We start from the raw sequence: 18,934 nt of genomic DNA on the forward strand, positions 1-18,934 counted from the left end.
ACCCGATAATCGGGTGAAATGACAGCTAACTAAAAAATAATTCAAAAATAAAAACGCTTTGTTCCCTCAGCAACTAACTGCTCTTTCAAGCCAGAGGGTGAAGCCCTAGTAAAAAAGAAATCAACACTGTCACATGGCATCACTGACAACATGATCAGGAGGCGAGGCAGAGGGAAGAATAGAGAATTTCCATTCATTTTATGAAAAAAAAAAAAAAAAAGCTTAAAATGATCTGTCTTTGTTTTTGGGTGGATTGGTGGGGTTATCTATTATTTTTTTTAAATTTCATTATTAATGACAAGTTAGTGAAATAATGGGAAAAAAACATTTTAATTAACCGCTTTAGTGGGAATAAAAAAAAATTGTAGGCAAATTGTACTCATTCGTTGCAGTCTAACAAGATAAACAGCTGTGCCCACAAATTGGTGAGAAAAAAGGCCTATAAGATAAATGACTAAACCTATAAATCGAGTTAACTGTATACACATAACAAAAAGTTAAGGCGTTATTTTCCAAAATAGTCGGTTAATGAGCGAACACAACAACAAGCACAATCAATCCCCCCCACACACACCCCCCACTTCAACCTTCAACAAACAAAACATTAAACTCACCGATGAAGATTTACAGAACGATGACCATCTTGACAACCGTCCTCCTTTAAGAGCCGAAGTGTACACGTGATATTCCAGGGAGCAAATGTCCTTGAATGATATCCATAGCATTTAAAGTTTTGTAGCATTTGGGTAAATAAGCCGGTAGGTGACGTCCACGTCATTTACTTTCACCGTCACAGCTAGTTAAACTCGTCATATTTGACTCCTCCAAAAAAAAAAGGAGAAAAAAGGCGCTTGTTTGGTTTTATAAATAATCTATCTCTGACAGTTTCCTGCTATTGTTATCTTATTTATAAATACACAATTTAATATGGATGCCAATGCCACATACACAGGTGTGTTCCAAATGTAAGAATTGGTAAGCGACGTTCAAGAGTAATCGGATTTAAAAGATTCCCGGTGCTGATGCGGTTTAAAAAAAAATGAAGACTATCATTGTCGTTTCACTGTCTTAAATTTAAATTTCCACTTATATTCAGAGTGACCCGTTACAGTTTATATTTTGTGTCCATAAGAAACTGAGAAAATACCGTACCCGTATTACATAATACAGAAGTATCCGTCTTTCGCAACCTCTCTTTGCACTTTGAACGCATCGTTTGACATTTGACTTTTGACAGCGCTGTTGGGGTTATTTCAGGTTATTGTTCACCATTAAAAGGTGTATCTGGTGTATTTCTAGGTTATAGTCATCAAAATGTTTTTAAGGGCATTTTGACACCAAGTTAGATCATATTTTGTCCACGTTCAAGTACGCTTGAAAATGAATCAGCTCCAACTCGATGCTACAATATACAAGCTTTCGTCGAGATTTTTATTTTTGTTTTTTTACGTGCTGCTTACTGTCGTTATTGTTTATGTACACTAGTTATGTCACACAACTGAACGTTGTAAAAGGTCTGACTTTCATACCGAGGCAGGGGGGCATGTCTGGTCCGGACTAGTGGGCGGGGCTAACTCGCTTTGCAAACAGGAGAGAAAAAACAACAAGTCGGAGGTTTTGTTGATTCTTGTGCCTCTTTTCTGTCATGGAGTTGCCGCAGAAAAGTGGTCGTCGGTCTCTGTCCCTGACGTGCTGCTTGTGTGTGTTTCTTTTCCAGCTGCAGGCGGCTTGGACGGGGGGTAAGGATCGCGGCGAACTTCGCCCCACTCACTTTCGACACAACGCAATTCGTGCATAGGATAGGCTTTCTTTTTCTCTGTTTACCAACTTGCTCTTGTTCTCGTGTTTTTGTTGGTTTAAAAAAGTTAAACGACAGGTTTAAAGTCTCCCAAATGTCGATACTGTTGTTTACTCTGCAGTCAAGTTTTGGAGCCTGCATAGTCATAGTTTTGGTTATCAAAATTGCACAATTTCCTGAACTGGCCCTAAATCTTTCTAACGGGTATTGAATGGCCTGCTAATGAGCAAGTTTGCCACTTTCATGACTTAACGTTGAATTATGTCCTCATCTTTTTAGACGATCGTGTCATAAATCCTGTTTAATCACCATAGACTTCAATTAGGAGAGTTACAGCCTAACGAACAAGGATTTACACGGCCAACCAATTAGCGATAAATGCAACTTTGTGATTCTTGTAGCCAAAATTGTGTCCGATCAGCACGTAATTCATTGAAATCTACAGAGCCACAACTTGTGAACAGCCATTCAAATGTCCTACAAATCAGGATCCAATGTTGACCAGTATTGATAATTGACGTAAACATTGAGCGATAAACTCATGATTTCAAATTTGGGGATTCATGTAGTATCGTTCCCGTTGAATCGCCTTAAACTTCGATTAGTGGAGCGACAGCAAATGAACAAGGATTTAAAAGGCTTGCCACTCGAGACCCGATGTTTACCTTTATTGATATTTCCTTTATATTATTATTAACGTTTGTTGTTCAAATGTTATGGGTCTTTTTATGAATTAGAAATTGCGTGGGTTCCATCTCAATGCATCTGTCCTGGCAATGAATATGCCCCACATGCTGCGTATTGCCCCGCCCCTTATTTTGGAGCCACTCTACCCCCCCTCCCCCAAATATACTTTCAATTGATGGCGTTTTTCACTTTTTAAATCACATTTTTCTCCTCAGACTGTCCCGCTGATGGACGCACCTGGGTGCCCTTCAAAGACAGATGCTACCACTTTGTCCACGGAGAAGAAGACAAACTCAAATTGTATAATTTTGAGAATGCCAAAAGTCTCTGTCCAAACTCTGGTATGTCAAAATTCATAAAACTCTTGCGCAATCAAGAAAGAAAAAATACAGTGTAAAGATAATAAAAGTTTTTGATTGACGATTAAGCTTGCAGGTGTTTCTAATGTCGCGGCTAGTTAATGTATCTGTAATTTAGGTATCTTTAAAAAAAAAAAAAAAAAAAATGTTTTAATCCCTTTTACAGAGCTGCTGACCATCCAGAGTGCCGAGGAGAATGACTTTGTGGTTAAATATAGCCCCGAGGTGTGGAAAGGCGAAGTCAATGTGTGGCTTGGAATGTATTACGATACAAACAGTAAGTGTCATGTGACCAAAAGACTTGTGGAACGATACGGGCTTGTTGCTAAGATCAACTCAGGTTTTTTGGGGTTAATAAAACCAAACTTAAAAAAAAATATATATTTTCAAACTGATTGGGGAGGGAAGCCTATTTGGTATATTGGTATGCATTTTGATATGTTGTGTTTTTGTGTGTGTGTGTGTGTGTATTCGATTTTTGGTAGTCCTCAAAGTGAAAACAAAAAACGAGTTGACTCACCCGAGCTCACTGTACATCCTGACACAGCTTCAGGATATCCTTTTTTTTTTGCATAGTGGAAGCACAAAATGGGGATTAAAAAAAAAGAAGGAAAGAAAAGTATTTAGGAAGTGAAAGATGCGCATCAGTGATTTCTCGCCGCAGTGGTTGTGCTGACGCAATCGCTCTTACCAGGTGAAGACATGATGTGGTTTGACGAAGAGCCGGTCAATTTCACCAACTGGGAGGCGGGCTCGTCCCCGTTGGACTTCGTGCCGGTGGAAACGTGCGTGGCCGTGCACAGCGACACGGGCAAGTGGGAACGCATCAGCTGCTTGGACGATCTGGAGAACGGCGTGGTCTGCGAGACGGCTCAGAGTACGTGCGACTCTTCATCTCTCGGGCGCTTTTTCATACCCGCGTCGCCATCATCAAATGTTTATTAACTGTTCACGCACTGTTTTTTATTTCTTCATATGTTTCAAAAACATGCCGGTTTTTAGATTTGAGTCCGAATCACGAGTGCCAAACACTCAAGTTTGCGTTTTGTGTATTCTATCTTTAAGAATAAGTAGGTCAACTTTTATGTTAAAATGTCACTTACTGACCTTCCAAATTAGGTTCTGAGCCGTTGGATATTACTAATTGGACACATTCCTTATTAGGGATGTAACAGTAATGTCGTCGTCACGTCACAATATTAAAAAGCGTGATGTAAAAAAGAAAAGAAAAAAAGGGCCAGGTTGTTTTTTTATTTGTGCAGTTCCAGCACCCTCTGGTGGATAGTTTATTAGTACAGTTTCATTTTTATCAGGCATGTTTTGGACACCTGAGTTTAAGAGTCACGCTAATGTACAGATGAAGGGGAAACGTAACACATTTGAGTTCCTCCACAAATGGACTCGATTCACAACGTGTGCCTCAGTGATAGTAGGTCGTTTGTTATGGAGGACCAAAACGGTCAAAATTAATTGTGAATGACTAAAAGTGAAAATATAAAATAAATATTAAAAAAAAAATATATATATATATATATATAAATATATATATAAATATATAAATATATATATATATATATAAATATATATATAAATATATATAAATATATATATATAAATATATAAATATAAATATATATATAAATATATATATATATATATATATATAAATGGAAATAAAAATTTAAAAACGAGTTTCAAAAAATACATATAAATATAATTAAATATCAATGAATAAATATAAACACTCTGCTCTCACGTTATTTTTGCTACGGCGCTTAGGACCCCCCCCCCCCCCCTCATTTCTCTCGTCCTTATTTTTTGTATAAAAATGTTTTATTATATTTTTGACATCAGTTTCTATTGTCACTTTTAGTCATTTATTTATTCATTTATTTTGTCAGTTTTGGTCATCCATAGTTTATGTGCATTCTCAGCTAATTAGCATTGTATAGATGAGCCATTTCCAATCAAATGAATAGCGTCCAAGCTTATTTAGTCTTTCTCACTGCTGTTATGTACAAAAAGCTTCTTATTTTTTTCAAAATTAGATATATATTTTTTGTGAGTTTTAATGCAGTATCATGAGATTATTATTTTTTTTTTTAAATATCACCAATCATATCGTGAGGTTCACATGATAATATCGTATTGTGACGTTTGGATATCACATCTCGTTATCACAATAACAAGATGAGTGATGGCAGAAAGTTTGAAGCGTGTCCAGTGGGAATCTGAAAAGGATTACTGTACATACCATCACGACCCCCGACCCCCAGGAAGCATACTAAGCACACTTCATTCCGTATGCGCTTATTGATCACATGACAATCGTGACGGCTCCAACATTCACTGACAAAGAACCGCTAACCTTTCAACTTAGCTTAGAAGAACACATTTGTGCTTTGACACGGAACAGTCATGTCTTGGAGTTGACGTGAATTGGTTCATAATTGTGATCGAGTCTTAACTCATTCACTGCCATTGACGGCTATAGACGTAAAAAAAAAATCATTTGAACTATTTCTATTAGTTGAACATTTTTTTTCCACTTTTGTTAACAAGAGTATGACATATTGTATATATAGAACAGATATAAAATTGTGAGTTAACTAGTGAAGTCATGCGATTAATTACGATGACAAATTTTAATCGCCTGGCGCACCTAATTTTTCAATAATCTTTTCTTTTTTAAATCTTTTTTTAAAGAAAAAATTATTAAAAATTAGGTGCGCCAGGTGATTATTTTTTTAATCGTAATTAATTGCATGACTAGTTAACTCACGATTTAAAAAAAAGAAAATATTACAAATTAAGGGCGTCAGGTGATTAAAAATTTTAATTGTAATTAATCGCATGACTTCAACTAATTTTATATCTGTTCTAAATGTGCAATAAAAAGAAATGTCTAGGTTTTCATACTCTTAACAAAAGTGGGGAAAAAATGTGAAACTAATAGAAATAGTTCAAATGAATAGGCATCAATGGCAGTGAATGAGTTAAAGGGGAACATTTTTGACAATATGTTCCATGCATCTCCACTAGTCTAAATATTGTGTTAGTAGAATATGAGTTAAGCAGCAAAATCCATCAGTTTTTATCAATATCAGAAGGCGGCCATCTTGCCACTTGCTGTCGAGTGAAAATGTCATCACAGCTACGCAGGTCTCCAGAACCAATCACAGCGCAGCGTCAGAAAACAGGTGAGCTGTGATTGGTCGTTGCCTAAGCAACTGTGATGTCATCGTCATGCGACAGAAAGTGGCAAAATGGCCGCCTCCTTAGATGGATAAAAACAGCCGGATTTTGCTGCATAACTAACATTCCACAAATGTCATATTAATCAGAATGTCACGTTTAGACTCGTGAGGTCACATAGAACATATTATTGTCAAGAAATGTTCAAGTCTATCCATTTCCTTTTGAACCCTGAGCCATCTTGTCTTTCAAAATGAAAAGGTGTCCGACTTCGTTTTTCTCAGTAATTCACGTTGTCTTTGTTTTCTTGTTGTTTTTTTAGAAGCAGAGGAATCCCCAAAAAGTAAGCTGCTTTTTTTTTCCCTCGACACAAAAACCTACATGACTATTCGTACGTAGCGCGTTACTACCTGCATTGCAGATTGTGCCGCACCAGAACCCAGCCGCCTGCTGTCGGTGCTCGTCATTCTCTGCGTCATCGCCATCATGGTCGTCTCCGCCGCGGTCTGGTTCCTGTACCAGAGGCAACTCCCGGGCTCCTCCGTGGTCACGGCGTTCGAGTACCACCCGCCGTTCAGAGCGCCCGACGGCGACCGCTCCTGCCTGGTGGAAGCCGAGGAGTTGGACGGCGGCCCGTAGGCGGACGTTCCCGTCCGTCCAAACGTCCGGACTGGGAATGTTTTCATTCAATTTCAAACGACAGTAGTATCTACGCTAACAAGCAGCACACGTGAGTGGCATTCGATTATTCATCAGGCGTTCGTCTTGCTTGGATGTAAACTTTGCGCGAGATCAATTTCAGATATTTTCTCCCATGAAGTTGAGGATACAGATGATAAAACAAGTTGTAAGAAGTTCAAACTTTTTCACATCACGGGCAAAATTGAAAAGTTCATGTGAAAATACATTTATTTTAAAATTTGACACAATTTAAGAAATTATTTTATTTTTAAACACCAAGTTATTTTATTTGATTACATAACATAAGGCTTCAAAATTGTACACTAACTAAATAAAGCCACTGCGGGTCGGCTATGTCCGCTAAACATTCTGAAACCACAACGCTACTTCATCCATCCAGCAATTACTTTTTTTTTATTCCGTCACATCCCTAACATGTTTGAGCCGTGAAAATATATTTGCTTAAAGCATCTCGTGGCTGGTATAAATCCCACTTTACACGCCGCAAAGAGAGGCGCTAGCAAGCAGCTAGCTTGAAAGCTAATTACCTTTGTAGGCAGCTCAAATTAGCCACCGTTTTAGCCACAAAAAAAGTCACGAAAACTGAAATTGTGAAAAACAATTTCACTCCATCGCCGCAATTTACGACGACATACGTTTTTGTCTTTTCAGCAGTTCTCTGTGAACAAATCTCTCAATTCACTTTACAGGCTCTGTAAGAAAAACTGGAGCATGCGAGTTATTGTTGTGGGGCTTTTTAAAATTTGAAATAACAGATGTGGTTTGACTTGTTTTGAGTTCCCCGCCCCTGAAATACGACACCCTTTGTTACCGTCTTTAATAAGCTTTCTGTTCCAAACTATCAGTCTTTTTAGTTCTATTAAACCTGATGAAATGACCAGGATTTTTTAATTTATTTTTTACCTGTCAAGAACCAGAGTGGGTTTTAATTTTTGAACGCTTGATGTAACCTCTTTATAAAAGTGTGAATGTCACCAAGAAAAGGTGTAGATCAAAAGTGAATATTGTGCAATGAAAAGGTCGACTCTTGATATTATTTTCCTCCGTTTGAGCATCTCCATGAAATCCAGAATGGTGGTAGAAATGTGCTGTGCGATCAAAATATTTCATGATTATGAATGTTGCTTTTTTTTGTGCAATATATTTTAACATGCATCTAGCGCAATCTGAGTCTCGCGCTCTCATAATAAAATTCGGTTACAAGGATTCCTTCTGTGCATTTTTTGGTCATCACTGTTGTGTCCATTCCCAGCATCAACACGGCGACACGATGAGAGGGCGCAAACACATTTTCTTCCATCGCTTACTGAGCAAAAGGAAGTGTGTTCCAAAAAAAAGACAACGTTGATTTTTGCTGGCGTCTCATTTCGTTTGGGAAACGATAATTTGTGTACTTTTCATCAAATGATCGGCTTTATTTGAAAACTACTCTTTTTTTTTTTGTACTCCATTGAAACAAAATGAGTGTGGTATTTAGCGCCCCCTTGTGCGTGAATACGTCAACTACAGGGACATGCAGAGGGTGGGGCCCAACGCGGTGCTGGCTGAGGGGACATTGGGGGAGCGTACAAAAGCAACTTTACCGTCGATCAACATTTTTCATGGTCATGTAATGTTTGTCAACAATCGTGTATTCACAGGCATGTTGAAGGGACATCAGGACGGGATTGCATAATTTTCCAGGTTTGGGTTTTCAAACTCAAGTAGGGTTTTAAACTAAGTTTAGGGTCTCAAATTAGGTTTTTAAAAATGAGGGTTAGGATTTTAAAGTAGAAAGTACGTGTCCATTGCGTTTCAATGAGCCGCCATTTTGTCTTGTGACGTAAGCTCGGCGTTTTACTGAAAGTCCAACAAGTGCAATATAATAGATGTGGCATTATGAAAACGTAGTTTCCCCCTCTGACATGAAATTAAAATTGAACGTTGAATGCGCTTTCATTGTGTTTGCGCCTTGTACAACTTTTTTGTTTGCTTTGTTTGCAAGGCTGCCGGAACAGCTGCGACTTACTAACGAAGACTTTGCTGCTCTTGTCACGCTGCCAACTGAACAAATACATTCGACATCACGTACGCACGCGCGCTTCTCGGCACTCAGCCTGTGTTTTGAAGCTCCTCGATCCACACGCTCTCCAGTCAGTCAGTCTGTCTGTCTGCTCCACTTCTAATCTGTGCTGTGTCTTCTCCTCTGACGGACAATTTGCCGTTTCCGGGTCACGTGCACTGGGAAATGATTAATTTGGTTTCATTGGTCAGAAAATGATTCAAACACTACAAATATGTCTTAAGTATATTTGTTCGTCTCTATGGGAGCAACGTAGTGACAAGCAGAACAATAAAATGCTCTGCCATTAGATGGCTAATGGTACAGCAGGTATAAAAAGTCTCCACACCCCTGATGAAATGCCATTTTTGTGATGGAAATCAGCATTAAAGTGTTTTCTTTCGCCTCAACCAAGTGGTTGATTTAGCTTTATCTCCTTTTTTTTATTTATTTTTTTAAACATCACAAGATGTATTGTCCAAATAGCAATAAAGGTTGTCAAACTGATTTGTACTCGACAATCACTAAGCAAAATATGGCCATTTCCCTGATTTGGACACAAGAGAGCGCTGTTTTGTTAAATTAAAACTCTTCTATTAACTCCTTATGGATACGGCCCAAAATCCTCTGAGGTAATTATTGTGTATTGATTTTAAATAGTTTCCTCTCCGTTGTATAATGTTTGTAAACATATTGTTTTTGTTCCTCAATAGCTCAGTGGACAAAAGTGTTGCCGTTTTTGATAAAGTGAAAAGCATCCAAGTGTATTGACTAAACTTGGGTTTTTTTCTGAAAGATTAAACATACTCTTATTTTTTTCACAGGAGTCAGGAACTCTTATGCACACTTTAAAATAGCACGACAGGTAAAAAAAAAAAAAAAAAAAAAAAAAAATATATATATATATATATATATATATATATAAAGAAGCACCACAGCCCCATCTTCCCTTCCAGCTGCAGCACAAACAGGCCTTTCACATCAAAATACACTTGATTATCATTATTTTTTTCTTGCAGCGAAGCGCCGGCGTGTTCCATCATTGAAGCGTGTCGGCTAGCAGAGTGCTTTCAAGTAGTTCTCGGGATTAAGATGTGAAAGTGCATTTATTTATATTTTTTTTGGAGAGGGGCTGATCTCCTTGTGTGCCACTTACACGCACACACATATCCGTCCTTGCAGGTGTGTGACTGCGGTGGTTGTGTCTCCCAGAATGCCCTGCATCATGGCCACTGGCTCCATGGACCGAATGCGTGTGGAGTTTGGGGCAAATAACAGTTTTTCAGTTTTAATGTTGTTCATATGTTGGGGCGGCATGGTTCATGTGGTAGAGTGGTCGTCTCCCAATACAACATAGTGAACTCCCAGATGTGAATTAGGAGCCAGTTAGTTGGATCAGCTGGTAGGTGGAAACACGCTATACTGTACTAGTGAAAACCCGCCAGATAGATTATTAACTCATTCACTGCCATTGACGACTATAGACGTCAACAAGAGTATGAAAACTTAGATTTTTTTATTGTACATTTAGAACAGATATACAATTTGTGATTAATTGTGAAGTCATAGGATTCATTATGAAAAATTCCAAATTTTTTAAAAATATTTTCTTCTTCTTTAAAAAAAAAGTAATTTAATTTAAAAAAAAGAGTAATCATTTATTTTTAAAAGAAAAGATTAAAAAAAAATTAAGGGCGTCAGGCGATTAAAATGTGTTATCGTAATTAATCGCATGACTTCACTAGTTAACTCACGATTAATCACAAATTTTATATCTGTTGTAAATGTACCCCCCAAATTTTTTCTGGGTTTTCATACTCTTGTTAACAAAAACGGGAAAAATGTTAAACTAATAGAAATAGTTAAAATGAAAATTTTACCTCTATAGCCGTCAATGGCAGTGAATAGATAATATCATTTATTTTATTTTAATATTTATTTAAAATGACTTAATTACTAGCATAGTATTATACTTATTTTTTTGGTCATCTTTATTTCATTACTTATTTTGTTTTTATTTATTTTTCTTTTACTATATTCATTTTTTATTATTATGCATTATGTTATGATTACTAACATTAGAATTGTTTATTTTTATTTATGTATCAATTTACGATACATTAATTCTAACAATTATTTATTTATTTATTTTTCAACATAAATGTTAATTTTATTATATTTATTTTACTTAATTTTTATTTTTTGTCAAAATGTATATATATATATATATGTTTATTTGACATTACATTATATTATTATTAGGGAATACATTATTATTATTGGCACATATCTTACATTCTAAAAATTCGACTGATATAATGCTTATCTTGTTTCAATCGACTCTCAAAAGTAGTTTGTATTATGTATAAACGACAGCAGGTGAATTGTACCTTCTGCCTTTTTGGGCCACTTCATAATTGGATGTGATTTGAACGGCGAACAGTTCGACGCTGTTGCATGTTTGCGTGTCAGACTGCAGCAGCTTGACGCGTGCGTGTGATGTTTCATGGCGCACTGGGGCAAACCTTTTATATCGCGTTATGTTTTCCGAGCTTGCACAACGGAAAAAGGAATCCTAAAAGCGGCTTTACTGTCCATTTGCCATCGCTCAGACTCAAAAGAATATTCCACTTGTTCATGTCATTGTGGTTCTTTTTTTATATATGATAAATGTATTCTCCTTCTTTTCTGTCTGCAGAAGCTGAGCTGGAGCCGACTTAACGCCAAGGTCAATACACTCTCATTATGACAACGGCGTACTCTATTATGCTCATGTTCAGTTAGCATAATGCAACAGTTAGCTTTACAATTTCCAGGAATGCTTCAATGGTTATTGTTAGCCTTAACAAAAAAAATTGGCTGGTGCCTAAAGTCTCCTAGGGTAAACTTCAACTTGACTGTGATCCAAATGAGGACAAGCACTCCAGTAAATGGATGGAGACATTAGATAGTCCAGGTGTACCTAATGTTGTGTCCTGCGATTGAAGCACGCGTGGAGCCGGTGACGTTCGCTTTCCTGCGTCTGCTCAAGTGATTTCAGTAAAAAAAAAAAACGTCTTGAGGTTTGATTCTGGCACTGCGAGTCCATGACTCACATTTGTAGACTAGAAGACTCCACACGCCATCGTCGGGGCCAGCAAAGCCTGCACACTTTGTCCCTGCCTGAAATGATCTTTATAAAGTCATGAGAAGGTTGGTCATGCTGTGTGGCGGAGACACTTAAGTCAAGAAATAAGTCATTTTGAATCACGTGACTAATATGTGCGTATGATCTCACTTCCTAGCATTGTTGTGTTTTTGTCAGGAATGAAGCCTCCGTGTCGTACCTGCGGGCCGCCGCTGCTCCCTGATTGGTCAAAGGAGGACGTGCAGGTGAGGAATGATTGGATTCCAAGCTGGTCGCCGTCTTTCGAACCAACGAGGTGGACGGCGCCGAGCTCGCCCAGCTGAGCAACGAGATGGCCGCGGAGATGGGAATCGTCAATAGGATAGCAGGTTGGTGTGTGTTGTACACATGGAGGGATTTAAAATGTTTGATCCTAAAATGACAAACCGGAATTGGAAAGCAGAAACGTAAGCCGCTTTTATCAATGCTCTGATTATCCCATCACACACACACAGTCCCAAAATCTTCTTTCTAATATTTGCGTGTGGCACCAATCCATCCTGATATGAGGCCACAAGCTCCCTTCCTCACCTTTTAAGCCGGGCCACAACGTGATTGGCGGGTACAAGGTTGTTCAAGGTGCCAGTTGTCATGACAACCATTAGCGCTTGCGTTAGCACAATCCAGCTAAACAAACACCACACGAACCAGGGGCACAAAGGCGGAAGCGCAAGAACTGGGACACGTCGCAAACAGGAAATGGAAACAAAGCGATGTGTAAACAGACGGAAGTCCCGCCTCCTCCGTGGCATATACCCCATTAAACACCAACAAATTTAGCCTATGCTAATAGTTAGCGATCGCGAGTAGCAATAGTACGCTAGTGATACATTTTTTTAAGAGCACTACTAGCCACCATTTAGTTCACACACATTATTATATCTATATGAGTTGAATTGAGTGGATTTAACTATTAATTATTTATTATATTCTTTGCATGAGCTTTATTAAACACCAAAATTTTTTGCCTATGCTAGATAGTTAGCAATCACGATTAGCATTAGCGCGCTAGCGATGACTATTTATGGTAAACAAGCACTAATAACCATTAAGTTCACACATACATCATTGTAGCTACATTACACATGTACTAGTGTCTTAAAAATCACTTACAGACGATACTTCCGCAACAATAATCCATAAGTAAATGAGTGTAACTGCCCATTAGCTTCAGTGAGTGCAATAATTTCATGTCCGCTGCTTGTGTCTTAAAAAAAAAAGAGGAAAACAAGTCAGTGTAGAAAGTTAGAAACATGGGAGGCGGCGCAAATATTTTAACGCTGGAGCTTGGAGGCAGACATTTTTAGTCAGCTTATTTTTATTTTGGACTTATTGGACTTGGTTGACTTTTTATTTTATATATTATTTTTTACCAGCCTTACAAAATGTATGCCTGTATCCTGGCCTTCAGGAAGGAGATCCAACAGGCTGAAACGGCATCTGTAAAGCTGACTCATGCTCCTAAAACTTACATTGAAGAAGATCCATGCGTATGACAAACTTTGAACAAACATCAATGGGTTAAGTATAGATTATGGGTACTTAGTTGCCACCTCTCAATTCAGTCGTACTGCGTTGATGTCTTTCAGAGTCTGCAGGTGTCAAATGAGCGCTGATGAAGGATCCCGTCATGGCCGCCGGTGAGATGTCACCGGCGCTCAAGCGTCCTGCTCACACTTAAACAGAGCTCTACAGACGGCCATCAGTCGATGGAAGCATAGCCAACAACAATCATCGCAATGTGAGAAGCGCGCAGACCTAGAATTACTATTGTCACATCACATTTAATAATTATTATTATTGTTGTTATATTGCAATAAAAGTGAATGGTACTTTCAAAAGATGGTGTTTTCAAGTACGACAATGCATGCCCGCTGCCAGCACCATTTTCAAAACAAACATCCATTCTTGTTTGATCGCACTGCGTAGACGTGTTTGTCATCCCTCGCGGGGTCTTTATTTCTCTCCCATGGTTGCCATGGCAGCACAACTCCATTACAGTATGCGACCACAATACTGACAAGAAAAAAACATGGCATGGAACGCTTGCGTTGAACATCCACGTGAAGAAACGGAAGGGGAGATGGTGTAAACTGCAAATGTAGCATGCACTTCATTTAAATGTCTTGGTAGCTGTGCAAAAATAACTATAGAAAATATATTGCTCTTACATCGAAGCCATTGGTAAATAAATTAATCTAGACAGCAACAACAAGCAAATAGAGAAAAAGACTTTAAACTCTGTTAATGCGGATTCATAACATGTACAAACATATTTAACAAACGCACGCGTGCGCGCGTGTGGTTCTTTTTCTCCGGAGAACATTGAACACAATTTGAACAACACTGTGCATACAAATGACAAAGAAAACAAAACAAAACGCTGCCCACAAAACATTTGGGACATTTTTGAGGTGACATTTTAGAATGAAGCTAAAAAGCACTAGGACCTTTACAGGTGTACTTCATTTGAACGTCTCCAAATGAAGAAGTGAATAAAACTGCTGGAATGGAGAGTGAGGGTGGTGGTATGCATGGTGAGCAGTGAAGGAAGATACTTGGGGCCTTGGTCAACTTTCTGACCTTTTTCAAACTTTTGATTGATTATTTAAAATTTAAAACAAGTGCGGGATTTGTGGAAAATCTCAAAAGATGTCAGCTTCTATGCCTTTCTGTGACTCCTCCAGTCTCTGTTGCAACCAGATGATGACACTCGTGCCGTCACTAGATTGCAACAGAGAGACTGGAAGACTCACAGAAAGGCATATAAGTAGATGTACTTGGAAATGGACTCATGGATTGCAACGGAATGCTGCTAAAATGTTGCTCCCTGCTCACCACGCATACCACTACCCGCACTCTCCGTTCTAGCAGTTCACTCTAAAGTCCAAAATCCCGAATGTTTGTGAGTAGCGTATTTATACAAACCAAGGTTGTTGAAACAGGAATGTCCACTTGACTGTCGCCCCAAAAAACGCCGTCCCCTCCATCAGTGCAAATCGTCCATCTTGTAACAGAAGATGTGGCGGACGGGCGGGAACATTTGGCACGGCTCTCCCGGGACTACACGTTGGACTCGATAAACGATCGCTTTGGCTTGATGGACGTGATGTGCAGGGCTTGGCTGGGGGTGGCCAGAGACTTGGCGTCCTTGTAACAGATGAACTTGTCAGAGTACTGGTTGGCGTGCGACCCCCCGTTGTGTAACGGCGGCCTGTGCTGGTCGCGGTGAGCGCTGCTCGTCGTCTTCCCGAAACCGCCGTCGTCGTCGTCGTCCTCGACGGAGTGGTTGGTCCAGGCGCGGGCGGCCGGCTGCGGGTTTGGCTGCAGGAAGCGCGCCTTCTTGTCGGTGACGCCCATGAAGGGTCTGGGTTTGTACTCGCCGGCTTGCGGGGCGTGTTTGGACTTGACGTCCGGGCCCATCTTGCCGCTGGACGCCAGACTGCTGGTGGAGCTGGACACGCGCATGTTCCCCCCGGACTCGACGTCCAAGTGCGTCGAGGCGCATTTGGAGGAAAACGACGCCGCCTCGCCAGCGTGGGTCATGACCGTCAGAGTCACGCGGTTTCCATAGAGCGGCTCGTCGGCGGGCGCCGGGAGCGGCCCGATGTCGATCCCCGGGCCGGGCTTCAGCATGTGCCGGCTCGGTAACGGGCTGGAGGGCGCGTACTGGGATTTGGCTCCGTGCGAGCTGGTTTTGACAATCTGGGCCTGCTTGGTGGGCTGCAGAAGCAGACCTTGAGGGTGGTCCCGAGGGTAGCGCTGAGGAGGAAGCCTGCCCGGGTGATGACCGGCGTTATTCCCCAGCGACCGGCACTGCGGCCGCTCGTCTTCTTCGTCTTCCTCCTCTTCGGCGCCGTGTCTTTGGCTCCACTCCGATGACTCCTCCCGGGCGTCGTCGCGCTCCCGGTCCGAGTCGTGGCCCCCCGTTGCTTGCGAGGTGGCGCCGTTGCCGCCGAGCGCCCCGTCCGGGCCGCCTTTGGTGGTCTGCGCCCGCTGCATCTGCTTACACTCGTCCTCCACGCGGGCCAGCAGGCGACGGATCTCGCGGTTGTTGGGACACAACTTGGCGGCGTCGTGCAGGTCGGCCAGCGCGGCGGCAAATTGTCTGGAAAACACAGAAAACGATACGGTTGTGCACGCTACAATGTTGTACTTTAAAAACAACCAAATATTAAAGGGATACTGGACTCATTGAGCCATTTTCAGCAGTAAAAAGTTAACATTTTGTCCAGAACGAATTTGATAACTTCATTATTTTTCTTGTACAATTAATACCTTTAAAAACAAAATTTTCCCACTTACTGTCGACTGAAGATGACACAGAGATCACACCTGTACTGAGGAAGTAGGTAACGACCAATCATGGCTCACCTGTTTTCTGTGTTTGGTCAGCAAACTTTTGCTGCTGAAAATGGCTCAATGAGTCAAGTATCCCTTTAACATAATTAAACAGAATGTGAAGAATTTATTTAAAAACAAAAAAAAAAGGCATCATGCAGTTCCTTTTGGTGTGCGCAACTTGGCCACCAGGTGGCAGTATAACACAGTCATGCAGACACTAACCAAGTAGTAGTTCACAACGACTGTAATTAGTTATATGGATGTTTGTTTTGCTAGGCTGTCTATGGCATTTTGCATTGTGTGTTAGCATTATGCTCGCAGACTTTGATGAATTATGTGGTTTGGTGTGTGTAATTCTCTCTTGCAGATTTCCTTTTTGGTACAGTTTGCACTCTATTTTGTTATGTCTTCCATTTATTTCTAGTGTGATTCCACATTAGACCACTAGGTGGCGGTATATTATATTGTTTGACTTTGTTAAATTGCACTCAAGACGAAGAATCAAAACAGGAAGTATTTTAGCTCAGCGTAGTTTTTTGGATTGTCACAATCTTCTTCAATCCTGCTTTTTACACCTACATAAAATATAATGTGAGATGATAAATTTGTCAGTTGGAAAAATCTGGATTTGCTTTCTAAGCTAGGCTAATTGATCCTGTGTTTGCCAAGTCATTTACCTGCTGCTCCTTTTAGCTCTTGCGCGGGCATAATAGGCTTCGTAGGATTTTGGTTTTAGCTCCAGTGCTTTTGTCGCAAACTCCTCAGCCATCCCGAAATCCTGCGACAAGGAGGCCCAACTCATTGTTAATTCAACCATTTTCTTAAAACACACACAAACACACACCACTTTGAAGTGTTACGAAAGATCAACATTGCGCCTTACGTTGGTTTTCCTGCGACAGCGGGAGAGGTTGAGGTACAGAGAGACCCTCAGGTCTTTGAAGGCCTTCAGGTCGTCTCCGAAGCCCTCCCTGGGAAACTTCCTCAAAGCGTACTGGTACCTCTGAGCCGCCTCCTTCATCTTGCCTTTCTGGAGGACACATGAAGGCACAAACGTGGTGAGCGGGACCGGCAAGGAGGCTCAGGGCCAAACACTCGCAGGCCCTCGCCGCTCGTCCGTCTCACACACGTGCACGGACAACATATACGACGAGCCAGATGGAGGGACGACTGGGACCTTTCCAAAATCTGGCCAGGAAAAGTGCGTGGGAAATGGCAAACTCGATGAACTCTGACTCAAGAATGCTCAAAAAAAAATATAGATCTGTATTTATTTATTTTTTTTAAATTTCTATATACAAAAATAAATATATAATAATAATAACTAGACAAAGTGCAATTTCTGCAGAAATGGTGTGGGAATGCTGAAAAGAATGTAATCCAGAATTTCCAGATTAACTTTAATTTTTCTTTTCTTCAGGACTGCTGAAAACCAGATGATTTCTTCGCAAGCTAACCACTTGCTAGCTGATCCCAGTTGTCAACCATGTTTGTTTTTAGCGCTTTGAGGTGGGATGTTTGAGCTTGAGACTTGCCGGCAGTGGCGGAAGCAGCATAAAAGAGACACATTAGCCGCGCCGCTTTAACCTTTCTGCTCCAACGTTGTTAAATGTCAAAGCATCGATCAGGCACGGTTCGACAAAACAGCAGGGACACCTCCATCCACTCTTTCAAATTCAGTATTTCACATTACTGTAGTGAACCTAAAATGACTTTTCTGGAACTTGTACTTTTGAGTTTTTTACTCCTCCTCCTCCCTACAGTTGTAAACATCTGTGTACTTTCTACTGTTGACTCAAGAGAGAGGTTTGATGGTGTTGGCAAGCAGTGTTGTCGGGAAAACGTTGCTTTGATAGCATAAAAGTCGAGCCAATATAAGCTCGCTCTTGGTATGGAAAAACAAACAAAATGCAACTCAGCCTTACGCCAAACTTGTACAGGTAGACAACTACGTTGAATACTCGTCAGCATTATTCCTCATTCCGTACCTTGTAAAGCAGGTTCCCCTCCTCCATGAGCTTCTGAAGCAGGATGATGAGGATATCAGGCTTGGAGGTGGCCATGGCCCAAGCGGCGTTGCCTGCATAAGAGGAGGGAGAGAGAAAACGTGAGGCCGCTCGTGTCGGAGCCGGCGCGGGCGCTCCCTGTATTTGTCTGCAAATTGTCACAGTAAGGTAAAGTTACCTAAAGATTGTACCTGATCGATCGTAAGGAGACGTTCTGTGACCTTAGTTTAGTGGCAGCGGGTTGGGAAAGAGTTAGAGGGGAAAAGGGAGAAGTCACGCACATGACGACATTCTCTTTAAAGCAGCCATTCTCAAAGTGTGGTCTGACGAGTACCACGAGAGCAGGGGTGGGCAAAGTTCTTTCCTCCGGCCCACCCAAGTCTTTACATTCATTCAAGAGTCCTGTGCATGCATTCATTGAGATGTTTTTTGGTTTTTTTTGCTAATTAGATAATAACATATATTTATTCATTTAGTATGTTTTTTGCCCTTTTGCTCAAATCTCTCACTTCACTCATTAGATAAATATTTTATTAATTGCAAATAATAAAACAATACATATAAAATACAAAAAATAATTAGCTAAACAATTTTACATCTATTTAAAAAACAAACAAACTTGTATTTATTAAATAA

General features: G+C 40.3%; 3 protein-coding genes and 1 long non-coding RNA gene across 8 annotated transcripts in view; 2 read left to right on the forward strand and 2 right to left on the reverse strand.

The window, feature by feature from the left end:
- Window positions 1–1,565: 1,565 nt before the first annotated feature.
- Window positions 1,566–7,947, forward strand: cd302 (CD302 molecule). Its single transcript, XM_086090799.1, has 6 exons — window positions 1,566–1,739; window positions 2,701–2,826; window positions 3,011–3,121; window positions 3,539–3,721; window positions 6,362–6,382; window positions 6,461–7,947. The coding sequence occupies exons 1-6, from the start codon at window positions 1,646–1,648 to the stop codon at window positions 6,676–6,678; spliced, it is 753 nt and encodes a 250-aa protein (XP_085946925.1). The 5' UTR covers window positions 1,566–1,645; the 3' UTR covers window positions 6,679–7,947.
- On the reverse strand, window positions 7,053–13,168 carry LOC147164868 (uncharacterized). 2 transcript variants are annotated; one of them, XM_086090800.1, is made up of 5 exons: window positions 12,480–12,632; window positions 12,109–12,321; window positions 11,878–11,954; window positions 11,745–11,804; window positions 7,053–8,961 (listed from the first exon to the last, which is right to left on the reverse strand). In XM_086090800.1, exons 1-5 carry the CDS (start codon window positions 12,548–12,550, stop codon window positions 8,903–8,905), a joined length of 480 nt encoding a protein of 159 aa, XP_085946926.1. In that variant the 5' UTR covers window positions 12,551–12,632; the 3' UTR covers window positions 7,053–8,902. The 2 variants fall into 2 exon arrangements, 1 of the variants encoding a protein (XP_085946926.1); XR_015096644.1 differs by lacking the exons at window positions 7,053–8,961; window positions 12,480–12,632 and adding an exon at window positions 13,062–13,168 and having other exon boundaries at window positions 11,196–11,954.
- On the forward strand, window positions 11,170–13,782 carry LOC147164869 (uncharacterized). 2 transcript variants are annotated; one of them, XR_015096646.1, is made up of 3 exons: window positions 11,170–11,510; window positions 12,087–12,277; window positions 13,538–13,782. It is a non-coding gene; the product is annotated as an uncharacterized LOC147164869 (long non-coding RNA). The 2 variants fall into 2 exon arrangements; XR_015096645.1 differs by lacking the exon at window positions 11,170–11,510 and adding an exon at window positions 11,839–11,974.
- Window positions 13,783–13,882: 100 nt separating this feature from the next.
- Window positions 13,883–18,934, reverse strand: part of tanc1b (tetratricopeptide repeat, ankyrin repeat and coiled-coil containing 1b) — an 89,237-nt gene continuing 84,185 nt past the window's right edge. For 2 of the 3 annotated variants that reach the window (XM_086090796.1, XM_086090798.1), the window contains 5 exons: window positions 18,490–18,519; window positions 18,281–18,372; window positions 17,176–17,322; window positions 16,970–17,070; window positions 13,883–16,056 (listed from right to left, as the gene is read on the reverse strand). In XM_086090796.1, the coding sequence (XP_085946922.1) occupies window positions 15,012–16,056; window positions 16,970–17,070; window positions 17,176–17,322; window positions 18,281–18,372; window positions 18,490–18,519 (1,415 nt within the window). In that variant the 3' untranslated portion in view covers window positions 13,883–15,011. The remainder of the gene's footprint in view (window positions 16,057–16,969; window positions 17,071–17,175; window positions 17,323–18,280; window positions 18,373–18,489; window positions 18,520–18,934) is intronic. The other variant, XM_086090797.1, reaches the window with a different exon arrangement.

The sequence above is a fragment of the Leptonotus elevatus genome, chromosome 12, assembly GCF_054856555.1.
Source record: "Leptonotus elevatus isolate MCC_2025b chromosome 12, RoL_Lele_1.0, whole genome shotgun sequence".
NCBI lineage: Eukaryota > Metazoa > Chordata > Actinopteri > Syngnathiformes > Syngnathidae > Leptonotus > Leptonotus elevatus.

Bases quoted from the DNA above. Each gene is read 5' to 3' on its own strand.
- cd302 (XM_086090799.1), top strand. From the start codon at position 1,646: ATGGAGTTGCCGCAGAAAAGTGGTCGTCGGTCTCTGTCCCTGACGTGC. The intron at 3,122-3,538 runs GTAAGTGTCATG...CGCTCTTACCAG, and splicing joins AATGTATTACGATACAAACA to GTGAAGACATGATGTGGTTT. The intron at 3,722-6,361 runs GTACGTGCGACT...TTGTTTTTTTAG, and splicing joins GGTCTGCGAGACGGCTCAGA to AAGCAGAGGAATCCCCAAAA.
- LOC147164868 (XM_086090800.1), bottom strand. From the start codon at position 12,550: ATGGTTGTCATGACAACTGGCACCTTGAACAACCTTGTACCCGCCAAT. The intron at 11,955-12,108 runs GTACGACACGGA...GACTTTATAAAG, and splicing joins GGAGCAGCGGCGGCCCGCAG to ATCATTTCAGGCAGGGACAA. The intron at 8,962-11,744 runs GTACACCTGGAC...ATCATTTCCCAG, and splicing joins ATCGCAGGACACAACATTAG to TGCACGTGACCCGGAAACGG.